This window comes from Corythoichthys intestinalis, chromosome 20 (assembly GCF_030265065.1).
Source record: "Corythoichthys intestinalis isolate RoL2023-P3 chromosome 20, ASM3026506v1, whole genome shotgun sequence".
Lineage (NCBI taxonomy): Eukaryota > Metazoa > Chordata > Actinopteri > Syngnathiformes > Syngnathidae > Corythoichthys > Corythoichthys intestinalis.
In genome coordinates this window covers 13675163-13702818 of record NC_080414.1, presented here as the reverse complement: position 1 = coordinate 13702818, position 27656 = coordinate 13675163, and the positions used below count along the sequence as shown (strand labels likewise).

The 27656-nt window shown below is 39.5% G+C and overlaps 1 protein-coding gene across 2 annotated transcripts in view; it reads right to left on the bottom strand.

The window, feature by feature from the left end:
- gli3 (GLI family zinc finger 3) overlaps nucleotides 1-27656 on the bottom strand; it is a 237183-nt gene that overhangs the window by 138656 nt on the left and 70871 nt on the right. The window contains exon 3 of one of the 2 annotated variants that reach the window (XM_057825060.1): nucleotides 9995-10216. In XM_057825060.1, coding sequence (XP_057681043.1) covers nucleotides 9995-10216 — 222 coding nt within the window. The remainder of the gene's footprint in view (nucleotides 1-9994; nucleotides 10217-27656) is intronic. The other variant, XM_057825062.1, reaches the window with a different exon arrangement.

Below are 27656 nucleotides of genomic sequence, written 5' to 3'. Positions count from 1 at the left end.
ACACCATACCCACTGTGAAGCATGTGGGTGGAAACATCATGCTTTGGGGCTGTTTTTCTGCAAAGGGGCCAGGACAACTGATCTGTGTAAAGGAAAGAATGAATGGGGCCATGTATCGAGAGATTTTGAGTGAAAATCTCTTTCCATCAGCAAGGGCATTGAAGATGAGATGTGGCTGGGTCTTTCAGCATGACAACGATCCTAAACACACAGCCAGGGCAACAAAGGAGTGGCTTCGTAAGAAGCATTTCAAGGTCCTGGAGTGGCCTAGCCAATCTCCAGATCTCAACCCCATAGAAAATCTGTAGAGGGAGTTGAAAGTCCGTGTTGCCCAACAACAGCCCTAAAACATCACTGCTCTGGAGGAGATCTGCATGGAGGAATGGGCCAAAATACCAGCAACAGTGTGTGAAAAGCTTGTGAAGAGTTACAGAAAACGTTTGGCCTTTGTTATTGCCAACAAAGGGTACATAACAAAGTCTTGAGATGAACTTTTGGTATTCACCAAATAATTATTTTCCACCATGATCTGCAAATAAATTCTTTAAAAATCAAACAATGTGATTTTCTGTTTTTTTTCCCCACATTCTGTCAATAATGGTTGAGGTTTACCCATGTTGACAATTACAGGCCTCTAATATTTTCAAGTGGGAGAACTTGCGCAATTAGTGGTTGACTAAATACTTATTTGCCCCTCTGTAATCGCTAGCTGCAAGCCCTACTGTCTTCATAAAGAATGTTTTGCCACATTTTTATCTTGAGACGGACATGCTAGAGCTCAGCAACCTTCCCCCTACGGAACACGGGACAAGCCAGGTAGTTGGCAAGTCACTAATACCTCGTAAATGGGAATCCCGGCGCCAAGACATTGGATTGCGCCTTCAGTCGAGTGCGATGATACTTTAGAACGAGGATTTGACGACAAAAACAATACACGGTCATCAAAAAACTCACTTTTCCTATCTAAATTCTTAAGCGGAGAGATTTTGACTTCACCCTGATTTTCATTTTCTCTGCCAGAAACGAAAGAATGGGCTTTAAGTCCCATCTTGGCAAATGAGGGCAAAACGTTTAAGAAAGAGGCACTTTAAAAGAAGACGACTGTTGCTGGACGGCTGACCGGATAATCGTCGCCTAATGTAAACAGATGTCGCATTCACACTTAAAGACAATTAGGATCTGGCCAAACAAACAGTCATTAATCCACGTGGCAATCCTTATCCTCTCCGCCGAAAGCCACGGGTGTATTAGCGCCTTATCCGCCGTGTTTGCTTGAGAAAAGCAGCTAAGACGCAAGCGTTGCCGCGATTAGGCCGCGCTCACAATAGGGGCCGCCTTTCCGTCGCCGCTCGAGTGGGTGGAAAGCCCAAAAGTAAACACGGGCTCAGGTCGAGTGAGGCCCGGTCTTGTTCAAAAAGCCGCCAGGTGTGCGGAGGCTGCAGGTGGCTGCGTATTTGCATGTTTTATGTGCTATTGTTGCCCCAAAAATGCTCAACTCAGGCTTGCCGTCTAGTCATAAAAATGCCACTGAAAGCGATACTACATAAATAAAAAACTCCAAATGATTTTTTTTTTTTTTTGGGATAAACTCTTTCAGTGCCATTGACGATGTTCAGTGTTGCAATATGATTATTTTCTTTCGGTAAAGAGCTATCTAGCGTGCTCATTTTTCCAAACCATTAATCTGCTTAAAGTTAGTTTCGTTAGTATCTGCGCGTTACTATTTTGTTATTGCTTCATTATGTATGTAGAGTGAAGAATATTGTAGTCATGTACAGAGAGCATTTTGAATCGAAAATGTTACAAAGGTTCCCACTATGCGTTCGTTTCCATGGTAACCGCTCATAGTTACTTCACGTTTTGGTCACGAGTCAAACGCGCTAAGTGTTTTGGGACTGAGAAAGGCATGACGAACGCGGGTGCACATTCGAGCCGAGTGCAGCCACCTGTTGAAATGTGTGAGGGAATGTTGATCTGTGTGCGTCCATGAATGAATGTGAGTATTTTTCCTTCATTCTGTCGGGTTCCAGCAACAGGTTGGCTACATGCGCGGCCATTTCGTAGCTTTGCCGTTCCAACGGCAGGTAGTCATCGCTCCAAGTCGGCAGCGTTGTTTACATCATATTGGTGTAACACATTTATGCCGTGAGGTGAGGTGGTTGTTTAGCATCTTTGGGATGTGTTGTAAGTTAGATTGAGTGTAAAGTGCTTAGTTGCCACCACATTTTGTGGCCAAATTGACTGCGTGTGTGTACCACGTACTTCCGGGTTGTGCGCGCGCATTTGCGCCTGCCCCCACCTCTGTGTTTATTGTACTGTTTATTGCACAATTCATTTGTGTGTTGTTGATTATTGTGCTGTCAATTTGCATTGCTTTACATTGGCACTGATATCTTCGGGTTAGCGGGGGTTTAATTAGTCGGTTGATTTTAACAAATTCCATCCAGTTTGTCAGTTATTTGTTAGTTTCAAGGCTCCACAATGGCTAAGCTAGCGCGAGTCAATGGTGGTTGAAATCAACTCCATCGACTAATTAAATCCCGCTAACTCGAAGATTGAGCCTCACGTGAAAAATTTGGATCTTTCCCTTCAAATTCAATTATCGGAAAGTCAGTTACATGCAAGACATTATTCCGTTGTTAGTCTTATGTTGAGGCAGCAAAGGCAGAAATAAATGGTAAAAAGTAACCCATCAATTACTTTTAAAATAACTTAGTTACCTTGATAACAAGATAATCAGACAAGTAAATACTATAATTTTTAGACTATGAGGCGCACCTGACTATAAGCTGCCACCCACCAAATTTGACACAAAAACAGCATTTGTTCATAGATAAGCCGTACCGGACAATAAGCCGCAGCTGTCCTCTCTGAATTATGGGATATGTACACCAAAAGATATTAACCGGTAACACTTTATTTGACAGCGGCATAAGACTGAAATAAGACCAAATGAATCACCATTAAGCTTTGAACCAATTGGCTCCAAAGCTTCATAGCTTCACTTGGCCGTCACTGCTCCATTGGGGGAGACAGTCAACCTCTGCTGCCATCTGCTGTCAACACTGTTGTCGCCCAACATGCCTCCTAGCATGCATCGCAGAGCTACAGATGTAAATAACAATCAAAATTCATGTTCTATGCTAATTATTTCTTCAGTTACTGTTCCAGTTGTTTCATTTATTGCTAATTCATGTTCTGTGCTACATATTTCTTCAGTTACTGTTCCAGTTGTTTCATTAATTGCTAGTTATGGTATTTGATAACACTTTTTTAGACAATGGCGCCATAAGAATGTCATAAAACCATCATAATTATGACCCAATCATGGGCATTACTGAATGCTTATGACAGATGTCATTTATGTGTCATCCGGCAAATTATGTCACTAACTCCATTCATGTCCAGCTCTTTTGCATCCATTCAAAAGTCAGATGATTTGCTGTATGACACAAAATGATGTGTCTTAAGCATTCATTATTAATGTTCAAAATAGCGTCATGTCATAATTATGACAGTCTTATAGCAGTCTTATGACACCGCTGTCAAATAAAGTGTTACCTCTTAACCCAAGTAGGCCTGCAGCTATCGATTATTTTAGTAGTAGATTAATCGATGAACTAGTTAGTTTGAATAATCAATTAATCGGATAAGGAACATAAAAAATTATAATACCTGACCTAAGCCTCAAACGTTATAAAAAAAAAAAGTTTTTAAAAATGAGGATATATGAACAACAAAAGAACAGTTGGCTAACTTACATAGCAAAAGTTGGCTAGTTTAAATGCTTTAAAATGCCAACTTTTTTTACAATGCGCTTAACAAATAGTTCAAACACACATATTCCCACAATAAAATGAGTAAATATACCTTTAAACTAAATTACAAATGCATTAAAAAAAAAAAAAAATTGCCCAAACAAAAACTTAGCTTATGTTGGTCTTAACAGGGAGCAGCTGGATTCAGCTATGTGAAATGAGGCAGACTAGAGGGCAGTGTGAGTCTAAATGCAAATACAGTGGTACCTCTACATACGAAGTTAATCCGTTCCAGGACCTTGTTTGTAAGTCGAAATGGTCGTATGTCGAGCAGGATTTTCCCATAGGAATACATTATAATTCCATTAATTCGTTCCACAGCCCAAAAACCTTCACTAAATCCTTAAAAAATACTGCTGGTACTATTACAAATGGCAATTACACATAGCAAAACAAATAAATTATAAATCAAAATCGGAATAATAATAATAATAATAATTCCTGTATTAATGTAACGAATCGGGTTCTAATGTGGCGGACGTTTTTTGCTGACCCTGAACGCACCGCGGTGCTGACGTGCCAGAGGCAGACCGGTGAGCTTGAGTTTCACTTTCACTTTGAATGTTTTCTTAACACCGTCAATTGCGGCAGACAGAAGGTGTTTTTGTTTTGAATAAGTTGTGAAATAAATGATAAAAACGTGGCGAAGCTGGCGATTTCTCTGGAGATGTTACCACAATAAGAATTGTCAGCTTAACTTATAAAGACTGGCGAACGATGGTCGGAGGAGGACCGTGGAGATGTATTGTTGAGCCATTTCACGGATGCCCACCCTACGCTCATATTTTTCTGTCATTTGCATCTTCATTTAGAAGGTAAGCGTCAACTTTTTCCTTGTTTCACCACCTGTACCAACCTTTTCTGAAACCAATGTTGATTTGTCACACAAGAAAATCCGCCGTGCATTCGTCTGCGGTGCTGCCATTGTCGTCGTATTTCGAGCATGTCGTCGGATGTAGAAACAAATGGCGAGTCAAATTTTACGTCGGATGTCGAAAAGTTCGTGTGTCGAAGCGATCGTATGTAGAGGTACCACTGTACTTTAAAAACAAACTATTGCAACGCCAATTTAAAAAAACGAATACTCGAGGCAGCAATATCTAATTTGAATATTTTTTTCTAATCGAATACTCGAATTAATCGATTACTCATTGCAACACTAAACCCAAGTAAATCAAAAATAAGCCACACTGGACTACAAGCCGCAAGCTTCAAAGTGAGGGGAAAAAGCTGCAGCTTAAAGTCTGAAAATTACGGGAGATTACTTTTTTGAGGCATAATAAGTAGTTAACTACATTTTCAATTCATGGGACAACACTGACGATGATAGAAGATCATGTGGCTCTTAAAGCGAAATTATAACTCATTAAATGAGTTGCAACGCAACAAATATGACAAATATAGAGTATGTAACTCTTAGTCCGTAAATTGCCCGTGGGCCACTATTTGCCCACCCCCGACGTTGAATCAAACACGCGTGTTACATGTTAGAGCTTGGGGCACAAGCTCGAGTGACCCCCTGGTTCAAAGCGAGAGAAGGGCGATACCGCCGACTTAAGGGAACCCCCCGTGTTCCCAACACCTGCGGCCAGGAGGAGGGGTCTTTTCCACACATCATAACTCTTACGCCTGACACTAATGTGTTTTGCGACTAGCTATTATTAGCCCAACACTGCCAACTGACTTTGCTAGGCACAACTTTGCTTAACGGCATCCCAATAAAAAGAGTTTGGAAAGGCAACATTAATTGCGTCAAGCATGTGGAATTCATCACTTTTTTACGGTTAGTATGACTTATGGTGTGGAAAAATGGAACATCATTTTTTAGCGTTTGAACTCAATCAGTTTGACTTTTCCGCATGACCTTTCGTTACAGTGCGAGCCCTCCTCCTCCTCCTTCCCGACACGGTCCGCGACCCGCACGGCTCCTTCCGCGCAAGAACAGACCGGTTCATAAAATGAGAAGTGGCAGTGTTGCTGACTGAGGTGGGGATGTAATGGCCGCTAATGTCGTGGCCTGAGGGGTTCACGACATCGTCGTTTTAAGCACGCTTTTCTTTAAAGAGGCACCTTGAGTTAATAGAGTTATGCGACACGGTCGGGGAGCTTGCTGGACTTTTTATTAATGTCCGGCTTGCCCCCAATCTGGGGCTAATTGAAGGCAAAACTAAAGAACAGTTAGAGTAAGAAATGCTCTCAGTGTTTCTGAAACAGGTACTACTAAAGTATTTACAAAAACGACAACTGAAAAATTATCGAGTTATATGTGGTAGTCAATAGAGCAGGACGGTATAATGAAAATTTACCGTTAGCGAAATTCTTCACGATGACCGACGTAATTTTGACCATGTCGGTAAATTCGGTCATTTAATAAAACAAGAAAATAGAGTCTTTTCATCCTGCTTTGACTCGGTGTTGTTCAACTATGTTCATTCCCCTTTAAGAAAGCAGTCAGTGTGCTTACGTATGAAGTCACATGGTTATCAGGAAGTCAAACAAATGCTAGCGGCTAACGCTACAAGCAAACGTGATGGAGTCGGGCCTCAAGGAGCTTCGCCAAACTTTCCCCCGACATTAAGTAGACTCTTGGCAGCCTCCAGAAGGGCTTTCACACGCTGTCCTCTCAGGTTCTCATGATTTCAGAAGAGGGTGCTTTCAGTGCTTTCTACTGGTAGCCAGGCCACAGGTTAATGCTAGCGGCTAAAGCTATAAATGAACGTGATGGAGTCGGATAGCAGCTTTAACCTTTTCGAAACGGCTGAACTTAATGAGTGGATTGGGCACGGACTGCATCTAGCAATCAGTAAGTTGCGTCATTTTGTATCTCTGAGTGTGTGGGTGATTTTTCTGATAACTTTAATGATGGTAAAACATTCAGCATAAGGTATAATCCTACAATGAAGCCTATGATATGACCACAGCGATTTTTCTCTATGTGCTTGTTTTATTCTGTGTCATTACTGCCAAAATTAAATCTTAAATATTTCATTGAAATAAGAGCAATATAGCTTTAATGTGGTTGTGTCTGTTTGGGGGGTGCATGTGTGCGTGCATGTATTTAAAAAATGCTCTGGGAAAAAAAAAAAAAAAACTGAAATCTTGAAGTAAACACTTGTGTTGAGTAATTATGTCACAGCAGCCATTAACAATAAGTTGTCTGAAGTGTACTGTTCAAGCTGTAAGTCATTTGTGTTACAATGACATGTTTGCACAGTCTCCGTATTGATTTTTATTGTTCAAGTCATACAAGCTGTTATATATGACCAAACTTGGATTCTTATTGTTTACAAGAATTTTTTATATACTTAATGTTTAGACTGCATATACAATTGTTCAATTGAAAGCTGGTAAATAAATCAACGAGAAACTGTTAATTTTATTCAATGCATTGATTCAGATTTATTTTCAAATTATATAATGGTCCGCTTCGGCGAATTTATCATCATTTATCGTTATGGAGGTAAATCTGCTTAATTTACCGTGATACGTACTTAAGGCCATATCATCCAGCCCTAGTAGTGAATTATTCACATTCTTGAGATTCTCTCACACAGACCACAGAAAAATGTGCTCTCACATACTTTTGAAACAAAGTCACGCACTACAGAATAAATATTCACTTGACACACTCACACGATATTGAAAAACTCTCAAATTCACTTCTAAAACACTGTAAAACACTGAATTGTTCACACAAACACTACTGAAAATCAATAAACATACATACAAAACTAACACACGCACAGACTACAGATAAACTCGCACATACACAACTGAAACCCTCTCTTACTCACTACTAAAGCACTCACACACCAACTAAAACAGTCACAAACATTACGGAATTAGCTCTCACACTCACTACTGAAACATTTACAGACAAGTTTCCGAGGTAGTCCCGCTTTACTTCCGCATTTCTGCTTGCGACTTTCGTTTTACACTTTCTACATCCAAAACAACAGCGAAGTTGGAGTGACATCTTGTACAATAGTATTTTACACGTGTGAGTAGCTTCATTAGCACAAACACAACAGAATGTGAGGGAGTCATCATATCCATGAACACCACGAAAATGTTCACCAAAAACAAAACACACATTTTCCTTTCAAATTAAAAATACAAACTGACTAAAAACTTACAAACACAAATGTTAGCCTTGTCTTAGCTGGGAGAGCAACTTCGTTGAGGTTATAAATCTCACGGCCACTAAGAACCAAGATGAATGAAGGAAAAATGGATAGCGTCAAAGATTATTAATTGCGACAGATGATCTTGCCCTAAGCACAAATGCACATTTGCTGGAAAAGGAGAGGTCGCACTCCCAGTGTTTTTTAGATGAAACCTTTACACAACAATATTTACATTTTAACTAACTTATTCATTTTAACTTATTAACTTATGAATTATTTGTCTTTTTAACACAAAGGCATGACATGTAGACTAGAGTTGACACAGTGGCTGAAAATGGCGAAACTTCACTTGAGCTTTTGCCCCCTCAAAAAAAAAAAGTCTTACAGTAAATATTTTTCAATTTTATTTAGAAGTGTTTTTACTTTTTTATAGCAATTAATTTTGTTCTTGCTCTAATCTTGAGTGTTAGGTCTAAACTTACTTGTATCTAGCAAAATAATAAAGACCTAGAGGAGGACGAAGACAAGGATCAGACAGGAGACGGAGATACGTTTTTACGCTGACGGCCGTCAGGAGGAAGGTTGATGCGGAGCGGGTGGCTCACAACAAGCCTCTCTGCCCTCCCCCTGAGGAGCGCAACCTTTTATTGCACACACGTGAGTTTCGTTTAGCTGCTAAGGTATTCTTCACTGGGAACAGAAACCAGAATGAAACATTATGGTAACGTTTACTGAAAACAGAAACCTCACTCTTTTCATTGTGTAAACACTAAAGCACAGGCGAATAAACTGTCATAACACCTAGTTTTAAACACACGTAATTGCTTTAATTATTGTAAATACTGTTATTGTGAATACTGTTAATACTGTTATTGTGCAAAAGCATTAAAGCACATCTCACATTTAGCAACCTGAGCTGTGGCTGTGGGTAGTCTATAAGATGTATTTATTTTAATTGTATTAAATTTTTTATTTATTTATTTATTTTAACATTATATCAATGTTCCAATTTGCAAATATTTTCTGAAAAATTAAAAAATCCCAGACAAAAAGTTTTTTTTTAAAAAAAAACCCATACCTCTCAAAATAACACATTTTGGAGCTATAATTGCAATACCGTAATACAGTGAAACCGCGGTATTTTTGCTCACGGTTATCGTACTGTCAAAATCTCCTACCGCCACATGCCTAATTCCAACCATATATATAGGTGCTTCCAGGAGTTCACGCACAGCACAGGAAGTCTCAGAGTCTCATCTACGTCATGCTGAATCCATTTTTGGAGATACCGTGGGTTCCTATGGTTTGATTTTGCAGTTTTAACTTTGTCGACACAATGCTTATTTCAACCGCACTTCATGTTTTCTGTTTAAACCGGAAGTTCGGAGCAGAAATTGTCAAAGATGGCGCTGCCCATGCTTCGCTCAGGAAACTTGCCAATACAAAAAACAAACTTCTGAAAAATGATGCGCTTACATCTGTCAGTGAAATAACCAAAAACACTATTAAAATACTCGAACACGAACTACTGAAAATTCACTCACGCACACAATTGAAACACTCTCTTCCACTACTGAAGGATTTTTCACTTGCGCAACTGAAACGCTCCCACATTCCCTACTAAAATTTTCTCACACACTACAGAAATGCTCTCATTCACTCTATTACAAATTTGGATATCGAACGATCGCTGCCGGTCTCTACTAGTCGAAATGGATTGGACATCTATGGCTGTCAATGGCCGTCAATAAGCTAAGAAAGCAGTTGAGTAAAAAGCGTTAGAGGAGTGGATGCAATGTAAGCCAAGTGAGTGCAAAGCGAACAAGCAATTAGGCTCCTAATCAGATTCTCGCTCAGCCAATCATCCACCTTTGCCTCAAATTATCTCCACTATCTCACGTAAGGCTTACTCGTGCTTGTCGGGTCTCTGGCGAGGCGAGGAGGGGGGCGCGGTTTGACTTTGGGGCGTTTGATGTGAGACTTGACGAGAGCGAACGCAGCGTTCAGAAAGGCCGCCTTAATGAGGGAATTAGGCATCAAGACTCTTACCGTAGTGCGAGTCCAGGTAGCCATTGCGGGGGTCCATGGTGAAGAGGGTCCCCCGGTAGGGCAGCGCATGATCAGCCAGGTGGGGCAGGGAGCCGTGCAGCTCCTTCTTCAGCAGCGAGGGCCGCTCCTCCGTTGAAGTGGAGGGCTCCTCGCTCACACCGCGCTCCGAGCTCAGAGCACTGCGCCGCTCACGCTGGTACGGCGTACCCGAGCTCTCATCTTCTGTGAAAACAATGCAATTGCTTCATTAGAACAGGTCGTAATTGTAGTTTATTGCTTGTTTATGGTTGCAAAACTTTCATTCGTTCATCCCACATTTTTCACCCGAGTCACACTGTTCCAGCTCTAAAAGGTTCCGAAAATTCAGGCAATGTGATTTAACACAGTGTTTTTCAACCGGTGTGCCGCAGCACACTAGTGTGCCGTGAGAAATCGTCAGGTGTGCCTCAGGTGACTTGAAGTTCCGCTCTGAGACCCCCAATTTGGCCAAATTTCAAAATTGTCCGATATGTATGTGTGATACATCATTGGAAAACTTGAAATCTCAATTTTCTGGGGGACCCAAAATTTTGAACAAGAGGGCTTTTTTTAAACAGCAAAACCCTATCTGGAGGTGAGAGCACATGAGAGCAGAATTACAGACGCCATGACTTTAACGAGATATTATCGCGTAATTACCTTGTATCGATCCAAAAACTCCATGTAGCATGTATCACTGAGTGTCAAGACACAGCTGTGAATGGCCACAGCTGGATTTTTGGGGGATTTTATGGGTGAAAAATAGTAATATAACAAGGGTCGCGATGCAGAAATTGCAGACATCAAGGAGTGGTCGAGAGTTTCTTTTTCATACATTTACCCTTTTAAACTTTTTTTTCCAATTTTTTTGTTTGGGTCGATTATTTATCATCTAAAATATCGGAGAAAATGTGACAGTAACAAAAAAAAAGACAATTAAGCGATAGTTATGAGGTAGATATCTGTGACTTTTTTACAGACGCAATTTTTTTCATTGTGACATAAGTTGTTTAAAGGTTTAAAATGTGTTTTTTTTTTTTTTTAAACAAAATATGAGACATCAATTAATGATTCTAAGCTAAAAACGACAGACATTTTGAATAATAAATATAGTTAATTACCTTCGTCTTATGGCTAGGTTGAAACAAAAGCAGTTGCACAGGTCTGTAAAAGGGGGTTTTCAGGGTAAAATTGACAAATTAAAAATAGTTTGGGGGCTTAATGCGCCATGAATCTGCTATGGCAGCATATAGACATATTGTTGTATCAAACACAACAGTTTTTTGGCTTAAAATACAGCAGTTTCTTTTAAAGAGCAGTGCAAGAGCTCCGCCATGTATATATATATATTGCAATGTCCGTAACTGTGCGGGCCCTTGAAGAGGCCATCAGACTGCAGAGTGGTGACGTAGCAGGAAGAAAGCAAGGAGGGAGGGAGAACGGCGTGAGAGCAAGTTAGCGGTCGCATGTTGCGGATGCTGCTGTTATTTTGTTTATTATTTTCCATTGTTGCCACAATAAAGTGGGAAAGGCATCACCGACTCCTCTCCTTTCTATTTTCCCATTCGGGGCTATTACAATATTTTTTTACGTCGTCGGGCGGAGTTGCAGTAGGAAAGAAGAAAGGAAGGAAGGAAGGAGTAGGTAGAAAGTTCTCGGGTCGTGTGCAGATGAGCGAAGTTTGCTCGTGTCGCGTTCAAAAACTGGTCGGATTTCTAGCCATCAACGACATTGCTGTCCGCGACAATGTGGACCCAAACACGTCTACTGCACATTATTTGGTTAGACTCGTCATGTGTCGATATACTCGAAAGTGTCCTTTCTATTTTATCCATATGTGACGACCGTCAATCCTCCCCATGTTATATTACAACACATTGTTGAGAACAGCAAGGTGGCTAATGGCTAAAAATCCGAGCAGTTCTTGAACGCGACACGAGCAGCACAGCGCCATGGTGCCAAGCAAGTTTAAACGTCATCTCCAAACGAAACACACGTCGCTTCAAAACAAGTCGATGGACTATTTTGTTCACCTTCGTGAAAACAGAAACAGGCAACTTTTTTTTTGTAATATTAAAAACTACGAAGGAAAATGAGAAAGCCCTCAAAGCCAGTTACCTTGTTGCTAAATCTAAAAAGTCCAACACCGTGACAGAGACATTAATACTACCTGCCTACAAAGCCATTGTCTGCGAGATGCTCGGCCCTGATGTGGTTGAAGACATTGCTCAAGTGCTCCTGTATGATAATTCTGAGCTTTTTCAAGCCTAACTGCTATAGAAAAATAAATAAATAAATAAAAACAAAGACTGAGAGCTGTTGAAGAATAAGGATATCGACTTTGTGTTCATCTAAACAGGCTCAAGTTTCACACTGAGTCAGTATACATACTGAGAAATTATTTTTTAATTGAATATACTGTACAGAAAATAATTTTGGAACATTTTTGGTTTGTGGTGTGCCACGAGATTTTTTCCAATGTAAAAACGTGCCGTGAGTTAAAAAAGGTTGAAAAACCTTTATTTAACAGAATTTAAATTCAACAGTTCCTCAAAAAGTCTTTGTTTTTTTTAAACAAAAAAAAAACCTCCATTGCAAGACTCACAAAAAATCATTACCTCCTGTTACACATTCCCACTTTTAAAGAAACGGTCATTGTTTTTGACCAAAAAGTTCAATTTGACAATGCAACATGTGTGAGTTGAGACGTGTAAAGCATTTCAAACTTGAGGATTTCCCACAAGTCGGCTCTTAAATTCCACTTTTTTCTACTCCGTCAATTCCCATAGTGAGAGCGAGAGAGGCTTCCCGACCGCATTCCAAGCTGCCCATTAAACAGCGTCATGGGTTGTATCAAGCGCCCCCCTCCCCCTGGCCCCGCCGCCCCCCCCCCCTTTGGACTGTTCTTAAAGTAAATCTCTCCTCCTCTGTCTGCCGGAGAAATTGGGAGGAGCGGGATCTCTGGGGGGAGCGCTTCCTGGCACGCTGGCTAAAGAAGGGATAAACGGCGAGTTGAGTTCAAGGGCTGAGCTCAGCCGAGAAAGACGCGGCCTTTGACATGGGGTTTGACCTTTGAACCGACATCTACACAAGTGGGGGAGTCAGACAACCTCCGGAATGGAGTATTAAGCTTTGACCCTTCTGTTTGTTGCTATTTGGTCCACTTTGCACTTTGTCACCAAAACCTGCTGAAGGGTTAGTTTTAATCATACAAAATGTATATTGTATACATGAAGCACGAGAGTAACTTTCATTACGTGAATGTTGGTAAGGTCGACAAGTTGACCTGACAATCCTTGGACGTCTGTCGCTGTATGAGGTAACTCACAGGTGTCAAACTCGCAGCCCGGGGGCTAGATCCAGCCCGCCACATAGTTTTTACGGCCCGCGAAAGTCAGTCAGCTGCATTCACTTCATGTTTTCTCAAGTATCAAATTGAAATACAATATCTTTAGTGCTGAACGACCGATCCAAGAATACAGAGATAAGATTATATTTAATGTTTGTTATTCTTAAAATAAATCAATCAATTAACTAATCATTTTTCAAAAATTAAAAAGGCAAATAATTAAAGAGAATTCACCATTTTTTTTTTTAAATTGAAAAAATATATACAGGTTTTCCCTTTTTTGTTTTTTTAATAATATAATGTCAAGAAATTTAAAAAGAGGGGTTTAAAAAATTAGGACAACATTAAGTTTTTAATTAAAAAAATAGAAAATAGAAAAATTACTGTGAAATCTAGATTTAAAAAAAAAAAAAAAGATTTAAATGTAAATAAAAAAAACATCAAAAATAAATAAGAAACTATTTGCCTCGAAATGATTAATCTATCCGAAAAAGAGAATATCAATATTTTTTCAATTTTTTTGAGTAAATTTAGTAACTGCCTTTATTTAATTAAAAATGTGTAAATTAATTAAAAAATATATTTAATGGCTTTCTCTGTTTTTAAAAACAAAAAATAAATAAACAAGAAAAAATTTTAATAATTCAAACTAAATAAAGAAAATATTTGCTTCTAAACAATTCATCTACTTTTGATTTCAAAAACACTGCAAATTAACGGTTAATTTAAGTCGGTTACATAGACTGCTTCAATGTGAATTTTCCAATTTCCAAACACTCACTTGCCACCATTGACGGTGATAGACGTCGAATCCATTTGACGAGTGTCCTGTTAAAATGAATTGAACATCTATTAACGGCAATGACATTTGAGGATGACGCAACCAGTGATGTTTTCATTAACGATGACAATAACGAAAATATATTATCAACAAGCAATTTTTACATGACGATGACGTGACTAGCTAAAAATATGTCTTGGGAGACTAAAACATAACGAGACGAATGCCAGTTTTTGTCTGACGAGCCGAGAACGAGATGAAATACGACATTTCTTATCGTATGTGTAGTTAGCACGCATCATAGCAGTGTTTAGTCGTGTCACTCATGTGACGTGCTGCGCCCTCCTCCCCTGCTCACCGGTGTCCTCCAGACTTTCGTTTTGTGAAACATGTCAGGTGCTACTTAGTAAGTTTCGTTTTCCTATCTTGGATAGATATGCCATGTTGTTTTAGCCTTTAAAGGTCTGTGCTGAGTGATCATCACACCCTAAATGTAACTTGTAGCATTAACATAGCGTTTGTGTTAGCATTAGCATTTAGCGTGGTGAATGTCTTCTTAAACTGTAACTTTTTACATACAGCTCATGGCTTCCAGAGGTGAGTAGAGTAGCCAAAAAAATACTCAAGTAATAGTAGTGTTTCTTCTACAAAATTTTAATCAAGTAAAAGTAGTCATCTAAAAAGTTACTGAAGTACAAGTAAAAAACCTATTGATTGAAAAGAGTACTCAAGGAATAAGTAACATTATGATTAACTGCTTACAATGTCAGATTTTTTAAACAATGTATATTTTTTTCCTAGCACAACTTCATCTATATGAACTGTTATTATTATACTGTACTATAACCAGGGGTGATAGTTGGCCAGAACGTTCAGGAACGCAGTTCCAGTATAAGATTCAAGGCTGGGATGCTGTTCCGGTACACAGTGCTTTGATTCCAAAAATATGACGGCAACTGTCAAAACGCTATGTAGGGAAAAAAATGCTAAGTTGCCAAACATGCATTTCATCTCCAAGAAGAAAACAATCTATCAACATCAGATTTACATAATGCATAATAAAGTGCTTGTGTAGCGTAATCCGTTTCCACCAATATCTATTATTTATTTATTCCACGGACGGCATGGAGGTTTCCCCAGCTGCTGCAGTTATCTGAGTCTGACGATGATGAGTCACGTCAATGTGCGAATGCCTGGACTCATTTATCCGTTCAATTGACTGACATACTGACATGTGATCAGCAGAGATAGTTAGCTCTGAATGGTTCAAATGTGCATGTTTTCTGGAACAACAAAAAAATGTTTTATGAATTTATGTGACAAAAAAAGGGCAATGCAACAGAAAATGGATCAAATCTTGAAGAGCAAGGAAAGTGTTGAGAAGGCTTATTTATCGTATTTAGTTTTATTTGCTCTGATGTGGAGGATCTCAGCTGCCAATGTGCACTGTGGACTTATATTTGTTCATTTATGTTTGGCTACTTATTTATTTCCTTATGATTTAAAAAAAGTCAATGTTTGCGCGATTTTCAAAATATAATCCATTTCACTCTGCATAATATAAGTCATTTGTGCTTATTTTTCTGAATGTATGTTACTTATATCTTTATTATTATTATTTAAAAGAAAAGAAAGCAAAAGTAAATGTTGACATTAACTTCAATTTTAATATACATCCTATGTTCTGAAGTATTTAAAATTGAGATCAGTATAAATGAGGGAAAATAAATAAATAAACAAACAAACAAACAAACAAACAAAATTTCTGGCTCTGTGGCTACCTTCACGTCGGGGAGTTCCGGCAAGAAATTCTAGCCACTTTCACCCCTGACTATAACCTATCACATGACTATATAAAGCCGAAAAGATGACCCAAAAAAAATCATCAAATTTAGACCAGAACAACATAATTAAACATTATCCATCCAAGGAGCATGAGTACCCTTTGTGGAGAAAAACATAATTTCCTCTGATTGGTATAACGGAGTCATGTGATTGTTGTCACGACTTCACACTGGTGAAACTGAGGGAGACACTGTCGGCATTTCTGGCAAAGATAAAGCCGATATGTCGAATAAAAACGTAAAAAGTAACGAGATTAGTGTAGCCTAAAGTAGCGGAGTAAGAGTACTGTTTCGTCTTCCCAAATCTATTAAAGTAAAAAGTATAGCGTGGGAAAATGTGGGAAATATGACAGAGCCCCTAAAGGGACATCGACGGAAACAAAATAGATTTAAGCAATCTGGTGCGCACTATCTGGTGGTAGCCAGTTGTTGCATTGTTGCAGTTAGCTAACTTGCATGGCAAAGTCCGCTAGCTTAAATGCTATATAATGCTAATGTTTACAACAACTGGCTAACTTGCACAGCAAAAGTATGTTCCATGCCTGAATGTGCGTCTTTAGTTGTATGGGGGACGGGAAACTGATAAGCATATGCTTTATCTCGTCCGCCTTTGTCGTCTTCTCCGGTTCCTTCGGGCAAATCATATCACATTTTGTAATTGTCAATGAATGTCAATGATACCGATGATGATGACAATAAAATTCCATTAAAAAATAAAAAATAAATTTTAAGTCCGCTAGCTTAAATGCTATATGATGCTAATGTTTACCATATAGTTTCTGGTGCGCACCACACTGCTTAAATTTATTTCATTTATGTCGATGTCACTTTAGGTGCTCTGTACAAACTACTCTAAGAACATTTTTATCGAAAATTACTCAAGTAAATGTAACGCATCACTACCCACCATCATTGAAAATAATGTAGCGTTTTCCTGCTGAGTGTGTATTATCATCACTAAGGTGATGTTCTTGTGGACTACAATTATGTGCTCGTCTGTCAACGTTCATTCGAAATGATTCATTTCAACGTTTTGAGAAATTGTCGACTAAAACTAGACAAAATTTGTCTGAATTTTCGTTGACTAAAACTAAACGAAGGCAAACATATTTTGAAATGACTAAAATCTGACTAAGACTAATAAGTATTTTCGTCCAAAAGACTAAAACGAAAATTAAAAGGGCTGCCAAAAACAACACAGCAAGCAACCCACGGGTCGTTTTCTTTTTTTTTTCTAAACTGCATGGATCCTATAACGCGGAACTGACAGGCTTCGAGAAGCGAGCCGCCCTCATCCGCAGGAAATGACAGCGTCAGTTATGATATGAGCATTTAATCCCATACTGCACAGCCCGTGATCTTATTAAGGGAATAATAGCATTTATACGCTCTAAAGCTGGATTAATAGGTCTGGCTCTTGCAAAGCGCAATATTAACATAAAGGGATTTCGGGTTCATCCGACGCTGCCGTCGACACGGGCCGCAAAAAGCGGAGGCCGCCAGCGCAACGCGCGCACCGGGAAAAAAAATACGCAGCCGCATCCGTTCGGTCTGACGTCGACATCTGAGAAGGCGCGAGCTGACTGGATCTCGTATTCATGAGCTTATTTTTCTGATGTTTAATAAATGGAGCGATGTAACAGTTAAAAGGCCGCCGGGCGCTCATGTCTGCTGGCCAATTTAGCGCCCGAGATGCACTTAAGGGGTTTTCGGCGTGCGGGAAGTGCAAACATTTTGAGAGGAGGTCTCAAGCGGACGAGGTTGAAAACGCATCGGGGAAAAGTTGAGTTGCGTGTTGAGTGACTGGTGAGAAAATTTTGATTACACATGACAAACTCATGTAAGCTATACTTGGAAATATACAATGAAAAGTTGGCATGTCATAAAACTGCATTTAAATACATATTCAAATTTTTAAAATGGGACTTTTTACTATTTTTTATCGTGTACAAAAAATACATCACAATATTTACAAAATTGTAAAAAAAAATAAAAGAAAATTTAAAAATCATTTAAATTAAAATAAATTTAATTATAAAGAAAAAATTACTAAATGTACAACAAAAATTTGAAAATACTTTATAGGTAGTCCCCGGGTTACCACGGACCAGACTTCGACTTTAAGACGCCTGAGTCGCTGCGTTTTTGTTGTTGTTTTTCTTTCAATGTTGACTTTTGTTTAGGGCTGATGCTATCGATTATTTTAGTAGTCAATTATTCGATGAACTCCTCAGTTCGAATAATCGAGTAATCGGATAAGGAACATAAAAATTAAAACAACTGAGCTGAGCCTCAGTCAAAAAAAATAAATGAGGAAAGTACAACTAAAGAACGGTTGGCTAACTTACATAGCAAAGGTCTGCTAGCTTTAAATAAAAAATTTTTAAATTTTTTTTTTTTTTTTACAATGCTCTTAACAAATGGTTCAAACACATATTCCCACAAGAAACGGCTAAATATACTGATAAACTAAATTACGAATGCATTAAAAAAATTTAGCTAAAAAAAAACTTTGCTTATGTTGGTCTTAACAGGGAGCAGCTGGATTTTGCCATGTGAAATTAGTTATCTCACCTTCACTGTTGCCATTAAAGGGCAATGTATCCACCCAAATCAATAAAACTAAATGCAAAACATTCAGAACAAACAATTACAACACCAATTTAATTTAAATTGAATCTTTTTTCTAATCGAATTACTCGAGTTAATCGATTAATTTTTGCAGCACTACTTTTGTTTCGTGATGCATGCTTTTATTTTGTTGCAGGAAGCGTAGAACAGTAGGCGAGCGCATGTACAGACGCGCCCGCTCGCCTCTCATATGCACACACAGAGCAGCCGAGTGACAGAGGTGCCAGCCTGCGCGCACATTTGTTGCTTGTGAAGCATCCAGAGGCGACAGCTGTATATAACCCCTGCATGTCGGCTATACTAGTATGCCTATTATCCGGATTAGTTGTTATGCGGATAATGTAGGCGGGTAACATTACCCGGCGCTTCATATGGACTGCTGTCTCCGTACAGCAAGCGGATACTAAAGAATTGCCGTCATAAAAATGGCGACGGCATGACGGCATCGTAAACAATGGTGGCGGACGATCATGACGTGGCATTCCTGCTCCTCTTTTCTTTTCCACACATTATTCTTGAACCTTCAAACTACCTCTCAATGATATGCTGTGGTCCTCCCATCGCGGATGACGCGGAGATGAGCGTTTTTTACAGAGCTCATCTCCCGCGTTGTCTCCGATCAGCCAGCTGCGGGGCTGGCCCGTCCCAACTCAATGCCGACCGAACAGGAGTACATAAAAATGTGTAGAGGAAAATTAAAACCCAAAAAGTGACCTGCGTAGTACCCCCAGTCAAAGAGGTGTGCGATCAGTTTTATTCTATGACATTTCTGCCAGTCAAGCTGTCGCCACTTCCAGGATCGCCACTGTTATGCACAAGCACTCCTGGTTGCGGCTTCCAGGAAATATACGCAGTGCCACACCTTATGGTTCTATTTGTTATTTTCCAAGTGGTGACAGCGCAACTGAGCATCGATTGTAACATCCCAAGTAACGATGTCAGGCTTTCACTGTTTTCTAAAGATTTATTTCAATCACAACTGGGTAATTGTCAACATGGGTAAACCTCAACCATGAGAGACAGAATGTGGAAAAATAAAACAGAAAATCACATTGTTTGATTTTTAAAGAATTTATTTGCAAATCATAGTGGAAAATAAGTATTTGGTCAATACCAAATGTTCATCTCAATACTTTGTTATGTACACTTTGTTGGCAATAACAGAGGCCAAACGTTTTCTGTAACTCTTCACGAGCTTTTGCCACACGGTATTTTGGCCCATTCCTCCATGCAGATCTCATCTAGAGCAGTGATGTTTTGGGGCTGTCGTTGGGCAACACGGACTTTCAACTCCCTCCGCAGATTTTCTTTGGGGTTGAGATCTGGAGACTGGCTAGTCCACTCCAGGACCTTGAAATAATTCTTACGAAGACATTCCTTTGTTGCCCTGGCTGTGTGTTTGGGATCGTTGTCATGCTGAAAGACCCAGCCACATCTCATCTTCAATGCCCTTGCTGATGGAAGAAGATTTTCACTCAAAATCTCTCGATACATGGCCCCATTCATTCTTTCCTTACACAGATCAGTCGTCCTGGTTCCTTTGCAGAAAGACAGCCCCAAAACATGATGTTTCCACCCCCATGCTTCACAGTGGGTATGGTGTTCTTTGGATGCCATTCAGTATTCTTTCTCTTCCAAACACGAGAGCCTGTGTTTCTACCAAAAAGTTCTATTTTGGTTTCCGACCATAACACATTCTTCCAGTCCTCTTCTGGATCATCAAAATACTCTCTAGCGAACCGCAGACGGGCCTAGGCGTGTACTGGCTTCAGCAGGGGGACACGTCTGGCAGTGTAGGATTTGAGTCCCTGGCGGCGCATTGTGTTCTTGATAGTAGCCTTTGTTAATTTGGTCCCAGCACTCTGTAGGTCATTCACTAGGTCCCCCCGTGAGGTTCTGGGATTTTTGCTCACCGTTCTTGTCATCATTTTGACGCCACGGGGTGAGATCTTGCGTGAAGCCCCAGATCGAGGGAGATTATCAGTGGTCTTGTATGTCTTCCATTTTCGAATAATTGCTCCCACAGTTGATTTCTTTACACCAAGCGTTTTACCTATTGCAGATTCAGTCTTCCTAGCCTGGTGCAGGTCTACAATTTTGTCTCTGGTGTCCTTCGACAGCTCTTTGGTCTTGGCCATAGTGGAGATTGGAGTGTGACTGACTGAAGTCGTGGACAGGTGTCTTTTATACCGATAATGAGTTAAAACAGGTGCCATTAATACAGGTAACGAGTGGAGCCTCGTTGGACCTCGTTAGAAGAAGTTAGACCTCTTTGACAGCCAGAAATCTTGCTTGTTTGTAGATGACCAAATACTTATTTTCCACTCTAATTTGGAAATAAATTCTTTAAAAATCAAAAAATGTGATTTTCTGTTTTTTTTCCACATTCTGTCTCTCATGGTTGACGTTTACCCATGTTGACATTACAGGCCTCTCTAATCTTTTCAAGTAGGAGAACTTGCACAATTGTTGGTTGACTAAATACTTATTTACCCCACTGTAAGTGTAGACATGTATAAAATCAGTCGGCAAAATATCCTGGAGAAAATTTCTGTCCTAGTGTAGACGTAGCCTCAATATCTCACATGCACACACCAGACGATCATCTTGATGGGCCCGCGAAAAGCTGTCCACTTACAACAACCTCCCCCTTGGACGGTCTACTCGGGGTGTCCCGTTTATGTTCATTGCACCCGGGCCCTGTTCACATTTGTTCCGCCACTGATTGGGCCTCTATCACCGTCAACGGCAGCCAATGAGTTACTGCCACTACTGAAAATACCAGTGTAAAAGTGTTTTTTTTTCTTCTGACTCTCGAGCGACTAATGGCTCAATCACAGCGCCCAGAGGTTCATCAACGTCCCATCCGGCACCTTCGGGGCTTCATTACCGCAATCCCAACAACCTTTAAACTTAAGGGTCAATTGACTCCCGTGTGGACGCCGAGATGTCCTCTTCCACTATCTGTTTGACAAGAACTTTTCCCTCCCTCATTTTTCATTCCTCTTTTATTTGCCCGTCTTTTCCCATAGTCGCCTCACGCAGGCCGGTCGGTCCGTTCAGACTGGCACAAAGCAGCAAGCCGGGCCTCTGCGGACCAGAGGGAAACCGGGAAAAAAAATACTCCAACTATCCAGCTCTCTCTCCGTGGTGATTGAATTTCTTAACATCTTTTCAAAAAGCGCTTAAATGCCTGCAGGCGAGAGGAAGAAACAAGCTAATGGTGGATGGGGAGCGCTGAACAAATTTCAGAGCCCTTTCCTGCTCGCGTTTGAGGTTGAAAGCGCGCTGGCGCCTTTCAACTGTTCAAAGTCCTCCTTCCTCCTGCAGTGTCACTGAAGGATTTGAAAAGAAGGTAATTGTGCTCGCTGCCGTCCTGATCAGAGCGCGGGCCCCGGCTTTAGTGCTTCCTCCGCCACTAGAAAGGTACGACCGTTGCCGCGTTCTTCCCCCAGAACCGCTTTTAGCGACGGTTGTACGTTCTCGCCTTTCAACGCCCGCGAGCCGCTCATTAAACTGCGGCGGATCCCGCGTTAGGGCCCTCTTGTCCGAGGTGTCTTGTGTCAAAACAGCCGGAAACCATCGGGAATCTTCAGGTACTTTCTAGTAAAAGTGAAATAGGCTACTACGGAAGGATTAAGTTTAAATATGGCAGCAAAAGCAGCCAACCTCGATGGTCTAATCAGTCAAATCGCCTTGTTATAGCTTACATTTTCAGTGAATGCTGATAATTCACTGGCGTGACAGTGACAGACGTCCAATCCACTTTGACTAGGAGGGCGGCACCCACCCAATCAAATTGGATTGGATGTCTATCACCGTCAATGGCAGCTAATGAGTTAAATAGCCTTATATTACTCCTTGAGTAGCCTTAAGTTATATCTGAAATTATGCTGTTACTCCTTAAGTAGCCTGACATTACTGCTTTAGTTGTAATTTAGTTTTAATTGCCTAAACTTGTGTTACTCCTGTAGTAGCCTTCCATTACAACATAAGTAATCATGAATTACCTCTGAAATTGTGTTAAGTTACTCCTTAAGTAGCCTTACGTTTTAGCTTAAATTGTCTGAGTCTACTCCTTAAGTAGCCTTAAACTACTCCTTAAGTAGACAAGAAGTCAGAAGTTGTGTTAAGTTACTCCATAAGTAGCCTTAAGTTTTATCTGAAATTGTGCTAAGTTACTCCTTAAGTAGCCTGACATTACTGCTTTAGTTGTAATTTAATTTTAATTGCCTAACCTTATATTATTCCTGTAGTAACCTTGTATTACTCCATAAGTAGTCATGAATTACCTCTGAAATTGTGTTGTTACTCCTTAATTAGCCTTAGGTTTTAGCTTAAATTGTCTGAGGCTACTCCTCTAGTAGCCTTACATTACTCCTTACAGTAAGTAGTCAAGAATTAAGTCAGAAATTGTGTAAAGTCACTCCATAAGTAGCCTTAAATTATATCTGAAAGTGTGCTAAGTTACTCCTTAAGTAGCCTGACATTACTGCTTTAGTTGTAATTTTATTTTAATTGCCTAACCTTATATTACTCCTGTAGTAGCTTAACATTATTAAATGAGTAGTCATGAATTACGTCTGAAATTGTGTTGTTACTCCTTAAGTAGCCTTAGGTTTTAGTTTAATTTTTCTGACGTTACTCCTTAACTAGCCTTAGATTACTCCTTAACTAATCAAGAAGTAATTTGGAAATTGTGTTAAGTCATTTCTTAAGTAGCCTTAAGTCACTGCTTGAATTGTTTAAGGTTAGTCCTTAAGTAGTATTACATTACTCCTTTAGTAGTTTTGAGTTACTACTTGAATTGTCTTATTATTCCTGTAGTAGCCTTAAATTACTCCTGATGTAGCCTCATGTTACTTCTAAAAATATGTTCAGTTACTCCTTTAGTAGCCTTAAGGTATTACTTGACTTGTCATAAGTTACTCTTTAAGTACCCTGATGTTAATCCTTAAGTAGCACGAGTCACTTGTTTAATTGTTTTGTCACTCCTTAGATAGCCTAAATCACACCTGAGGTAGCCTTACATTACTCCATAAGTAGTCATGAATTACCTCTGAAATTGTGTTGTTACTCCTTAAGTAGCCTTAGGTTTTATCTTAAATTGTCTGATGTTACTCCTTAAGTAGCCTTACATGACTCCTTAAGTAGTCAAGAATTAATTCAGAAATTGTGTTAAGTCACTCCTTAAGTAGCCTTAAGCCATTGCTTGAATTGTTTAAGGTTAGTCCTTAAGTAGTATTACATTACACTTTCAGTAGTTTTGAGTTACTACTTGAATTGTCTTGTTGTTCCTTAAGTAGCCTTACTTTACTCTTATGTAGCTTCATGTTACTTCTGAAAGTATGATGAGTTACTCCTTAAGTAGACTTAAGGTATTGCTTGGCTAGTCATAAGCCCCTCTTAGTACCCTGATGTTACTCCTTAAGTAGCCATCTTTAATTGTTTTAAGTTACTCTTAGTCGCTCCTGTAGTAGCCTTACATTACTCCTTATGTAGTCATGAATTACTCCTGAAATTGTACTATTACTCCTTCTTAAGTAGCCTTAGGTTTTAGGTTAAATTGTCTTATGTTACTCCTTAAGTAGCCTTTCATGATTTAAGTAGTCAAAAATTAAATAAGAAATTATGTTAAGTCACTCCTTAGGCAGCCTTAAGCCATTGCATGAATTGTTTAAGGTTAGTCCTTAAGTAGTAGCCTCATGTTAGTTCTGAAAGTATGTTCAGTTACTCCTAGCATGAGTCACTTATTTAATTGTTTTAAGTTACTCCTTAGATAGCCTAAATCACTCCTGGGGTAGCCTTACATTACTCCATAAATAGTCATGAATTACCTCTGAAATTGTGTTGTTACTCCTTAACTAGCCTTACATTACTCCTTAACTAATCAAGAATTAATTCAGAAATTGTGCTAAGTCACTCCTTAAGTAGCCTTAAGCCATTGCATGAATTGTTTAAGGTTAGTCCTTAAGTAGTAGCCTCATGTTAGTTCTGAAAGTATGTTCAGTTACTCCTTAAGTAGCCTTAAGGTACTGCTTAACTTGTCATAAGTTACTCTTTAAGTACCCTGATGTTACTCCTGAAGTAGCCTGAGTCACTTCTTGAATTGTTTTAAGCTGCTCCTTGGATAGCCTAAACCACTTCTGAAGTAGCCTTACATTACTCCAAAGTTAGTCTGAAGTTACTTCGGAATTTTTAAGTTACTTCTTGAGTAGCCTGATGTTACTCCTTAAGTAGCCTTATGTCACTGTTTGAATTATGTTTAATTGCTCCTGAATTACTAGTGATTATTTCCTGCAAGGTGAAACGAATTTGGAAAGCCATCACTGTCAATGGCAGCCATTGAGTTAATTACACAGTACCCATCCTAAAAAAATGTAGTAACTAACACATAAGTGTGTCCAAAATTCTCATAAACTATTTCTAAGCAGTATTAGAGGGCTATTCTGCACCCGAACAATTCCGAGAAACCTTAAAACCATCTTTCCCCCTTGAAAGGCAGAGGTTAAAAAACAAAGACCGCTCCTTCCTCCACATGCTAATCCGCCTTTCACTCTCAAGCATCTGATTTGCCCTCCGGCCTCAACTCTTGTCAGTCTCCGAGTCCCGGACGGGCGCGTTTCAGGGGTGCACAAAGGCCCATTGCTAAAAAAAAAAAAAAAAAAAAAAACGCCCACCCCCCCCCCGAACCCATCCAACCCCCAACCGGCACATCACCACTGTCTTTTGTGAAGCCCAAACATCAGAAGAGGTGTTGTTGTACCTCTGAGCCAAAGCCAGAGAGATGCGGCGGGCACTCCACCTTCCGCGCCTCAAAGAAGCGCTTGTCAATGGCACAAACAGGTTTTGGCTGGAGCGCGAGGAGACATGAAGCGAAATCGCACAAGCGCTTCTTCTTCAAAGCTCCTCTCCTCCTGCGCAATAATCTCCCGCTCCCCCCTTCCTCCTCCTCTTTCTCTTGCAAATCAACTCCCGGGAAACACTAGAGACTCCCCCCAATTAACAATGAGAAGGAGGGAGGGGAGAAAGAAAATTCCAGCAGCTGGCTTGAGTTTAATAAGAGCACCTCTCCAAGCGGCTTAGGCTTAGGTACCTGATTCGCCGCCACGCACCGGGAAGAATCGGCGATGATTAGCCACAAGACTCAGCGGAGAAGTTCCACTGACAAGAAGCTAGAGACAATAGGGCAAAGTTCTTGCCCGGAGATGGGTTACATCACTTCCTGTAATGCAGGTCGACACCCAAGTACCTGGTAGGTATTCTTCAGGTATGCAAAAGCTATGACACGTATTAGGTACAGTTCTAAAGTATAAGTTTGAGATAGTAAGAAAAAAAAAAAAAGATGTCAATACTAGGGGTGTGACAAAATATCGAAATGGTGATATATCGTAATACTTTGTATCCCAAAAGGTTATTGATATGCTCCTGCCAAGAATCGAGATATCGTTTAAAAAAAAAAAAATTTTTTTTTTTTAAAAAGGAACCAACAAGTTGCTACCAAAATCTTCCACCATAATAGTGTCTTAGGTAACTCTAAGGCTCCCATTGACGGTGCTCAACGCCCAATCCATTTAGACTGGGAACATTCGTTCATTCGAAATAGGGCTGTAGCTATCGATTATTTTAGTAGTCGATTAATCGATGAACTATTTAGTTCGAATAATCGAGTAATCGGATAAGTAACAAAAAAAATTGTAAAATTATAATACCTAAACTGAGCCTCACACGTAATATATAAGGGGTCCACAAACTACGGCCCGCGGGCCACATCCGGCCACATTTGGTCCGGCCCCCTGGAGAACATTCCCCCCCCACAATAGTTTTATTTATTTCCTGGCTTTTTTCTATGAAGAACCCAAAGAGGGTTATTTGGTTATTATCTATTTAATTAATAGTGTTATTATTGTATCATATCATATCATATCATATCATATCATATTATATTATATTTTATTATATTTAGGGCTGTCAAACAATTAAAAATTTTAATCGAGTTAATCACAGCTTTAAAATTAATTATTCGTAATTTCATCGTAATTATTCGCAATTCAAACCATCTTTAAAATATGCTATATTTTTCTGTAAATTATTGTTGGAATGGAAAGCTAAGACACAAGACGGATATATATACGTAGATACTGTTCATAAGTACTGTATTTGTTTCTTATAACAATAAATCCACAAATGGCATTATTAACATTCTTTCTATTAAAATGATCCACGGATAGAAAGACTTGTAGTTCTTTAAAGATGAACGTTATAGTTACAAGTTATATTAATTTTATTTTAAAACCCCTCTTCATGTTTTCGTTTTAATAAAATTTGTAAAAATTTCAATCAAAAGTAGAGTTCATATAATAATAATAATAAGAATGAAAATAACAATAATAAGAATAGAGTGACCAAAGTCTGAGTAAGTTGCCAGTTCATGCCAGTTCACTTTGCGTTGTTGTTGAACTGTGTGAGAATAGGGCCTCATTACTACAGACTGAAGGGCTTTTCTTTGTGTGAACATTATTTTTTTTTAGAGATAGGAATATTATTTTTGTTGTGCTTTCACTAGATGATACTTATGTTTGTTGTGAAGGAGTTGCCGAAGCTTATGCCAATAAACGGTGCAGTCCAAAGAACGCCTGTGTCCACTCGCCTTTATAACATATATATATCTGTACATATCTTACCCAAAATACAACAAGAGACACATAATTGCCACTAAAAGAAAGAAAACAGAAATATGCGTGGAGCACAAATAGCACAATGAAACAGCATAAACGTCTCACAACTACTAATTCTCCTACTAGTAGAAGGAATAACATTAGAATGGAACGGCGCTGCCCCCAAGCGGCCGGTGGCATTCTCATCACTCTTAATGTCCATAAACGGCATCATTGTAATCTGTTTGAGGCAATGCGTGAACGGGTCATTCAGTGCATGCATTAATTGCGTCAAATATTTTAACGTGAATGATTTTAAAAATTAATTAACGCCCGTTAACGCGATAATTTTGACAGCCCTAATAATATTATATTATTACAG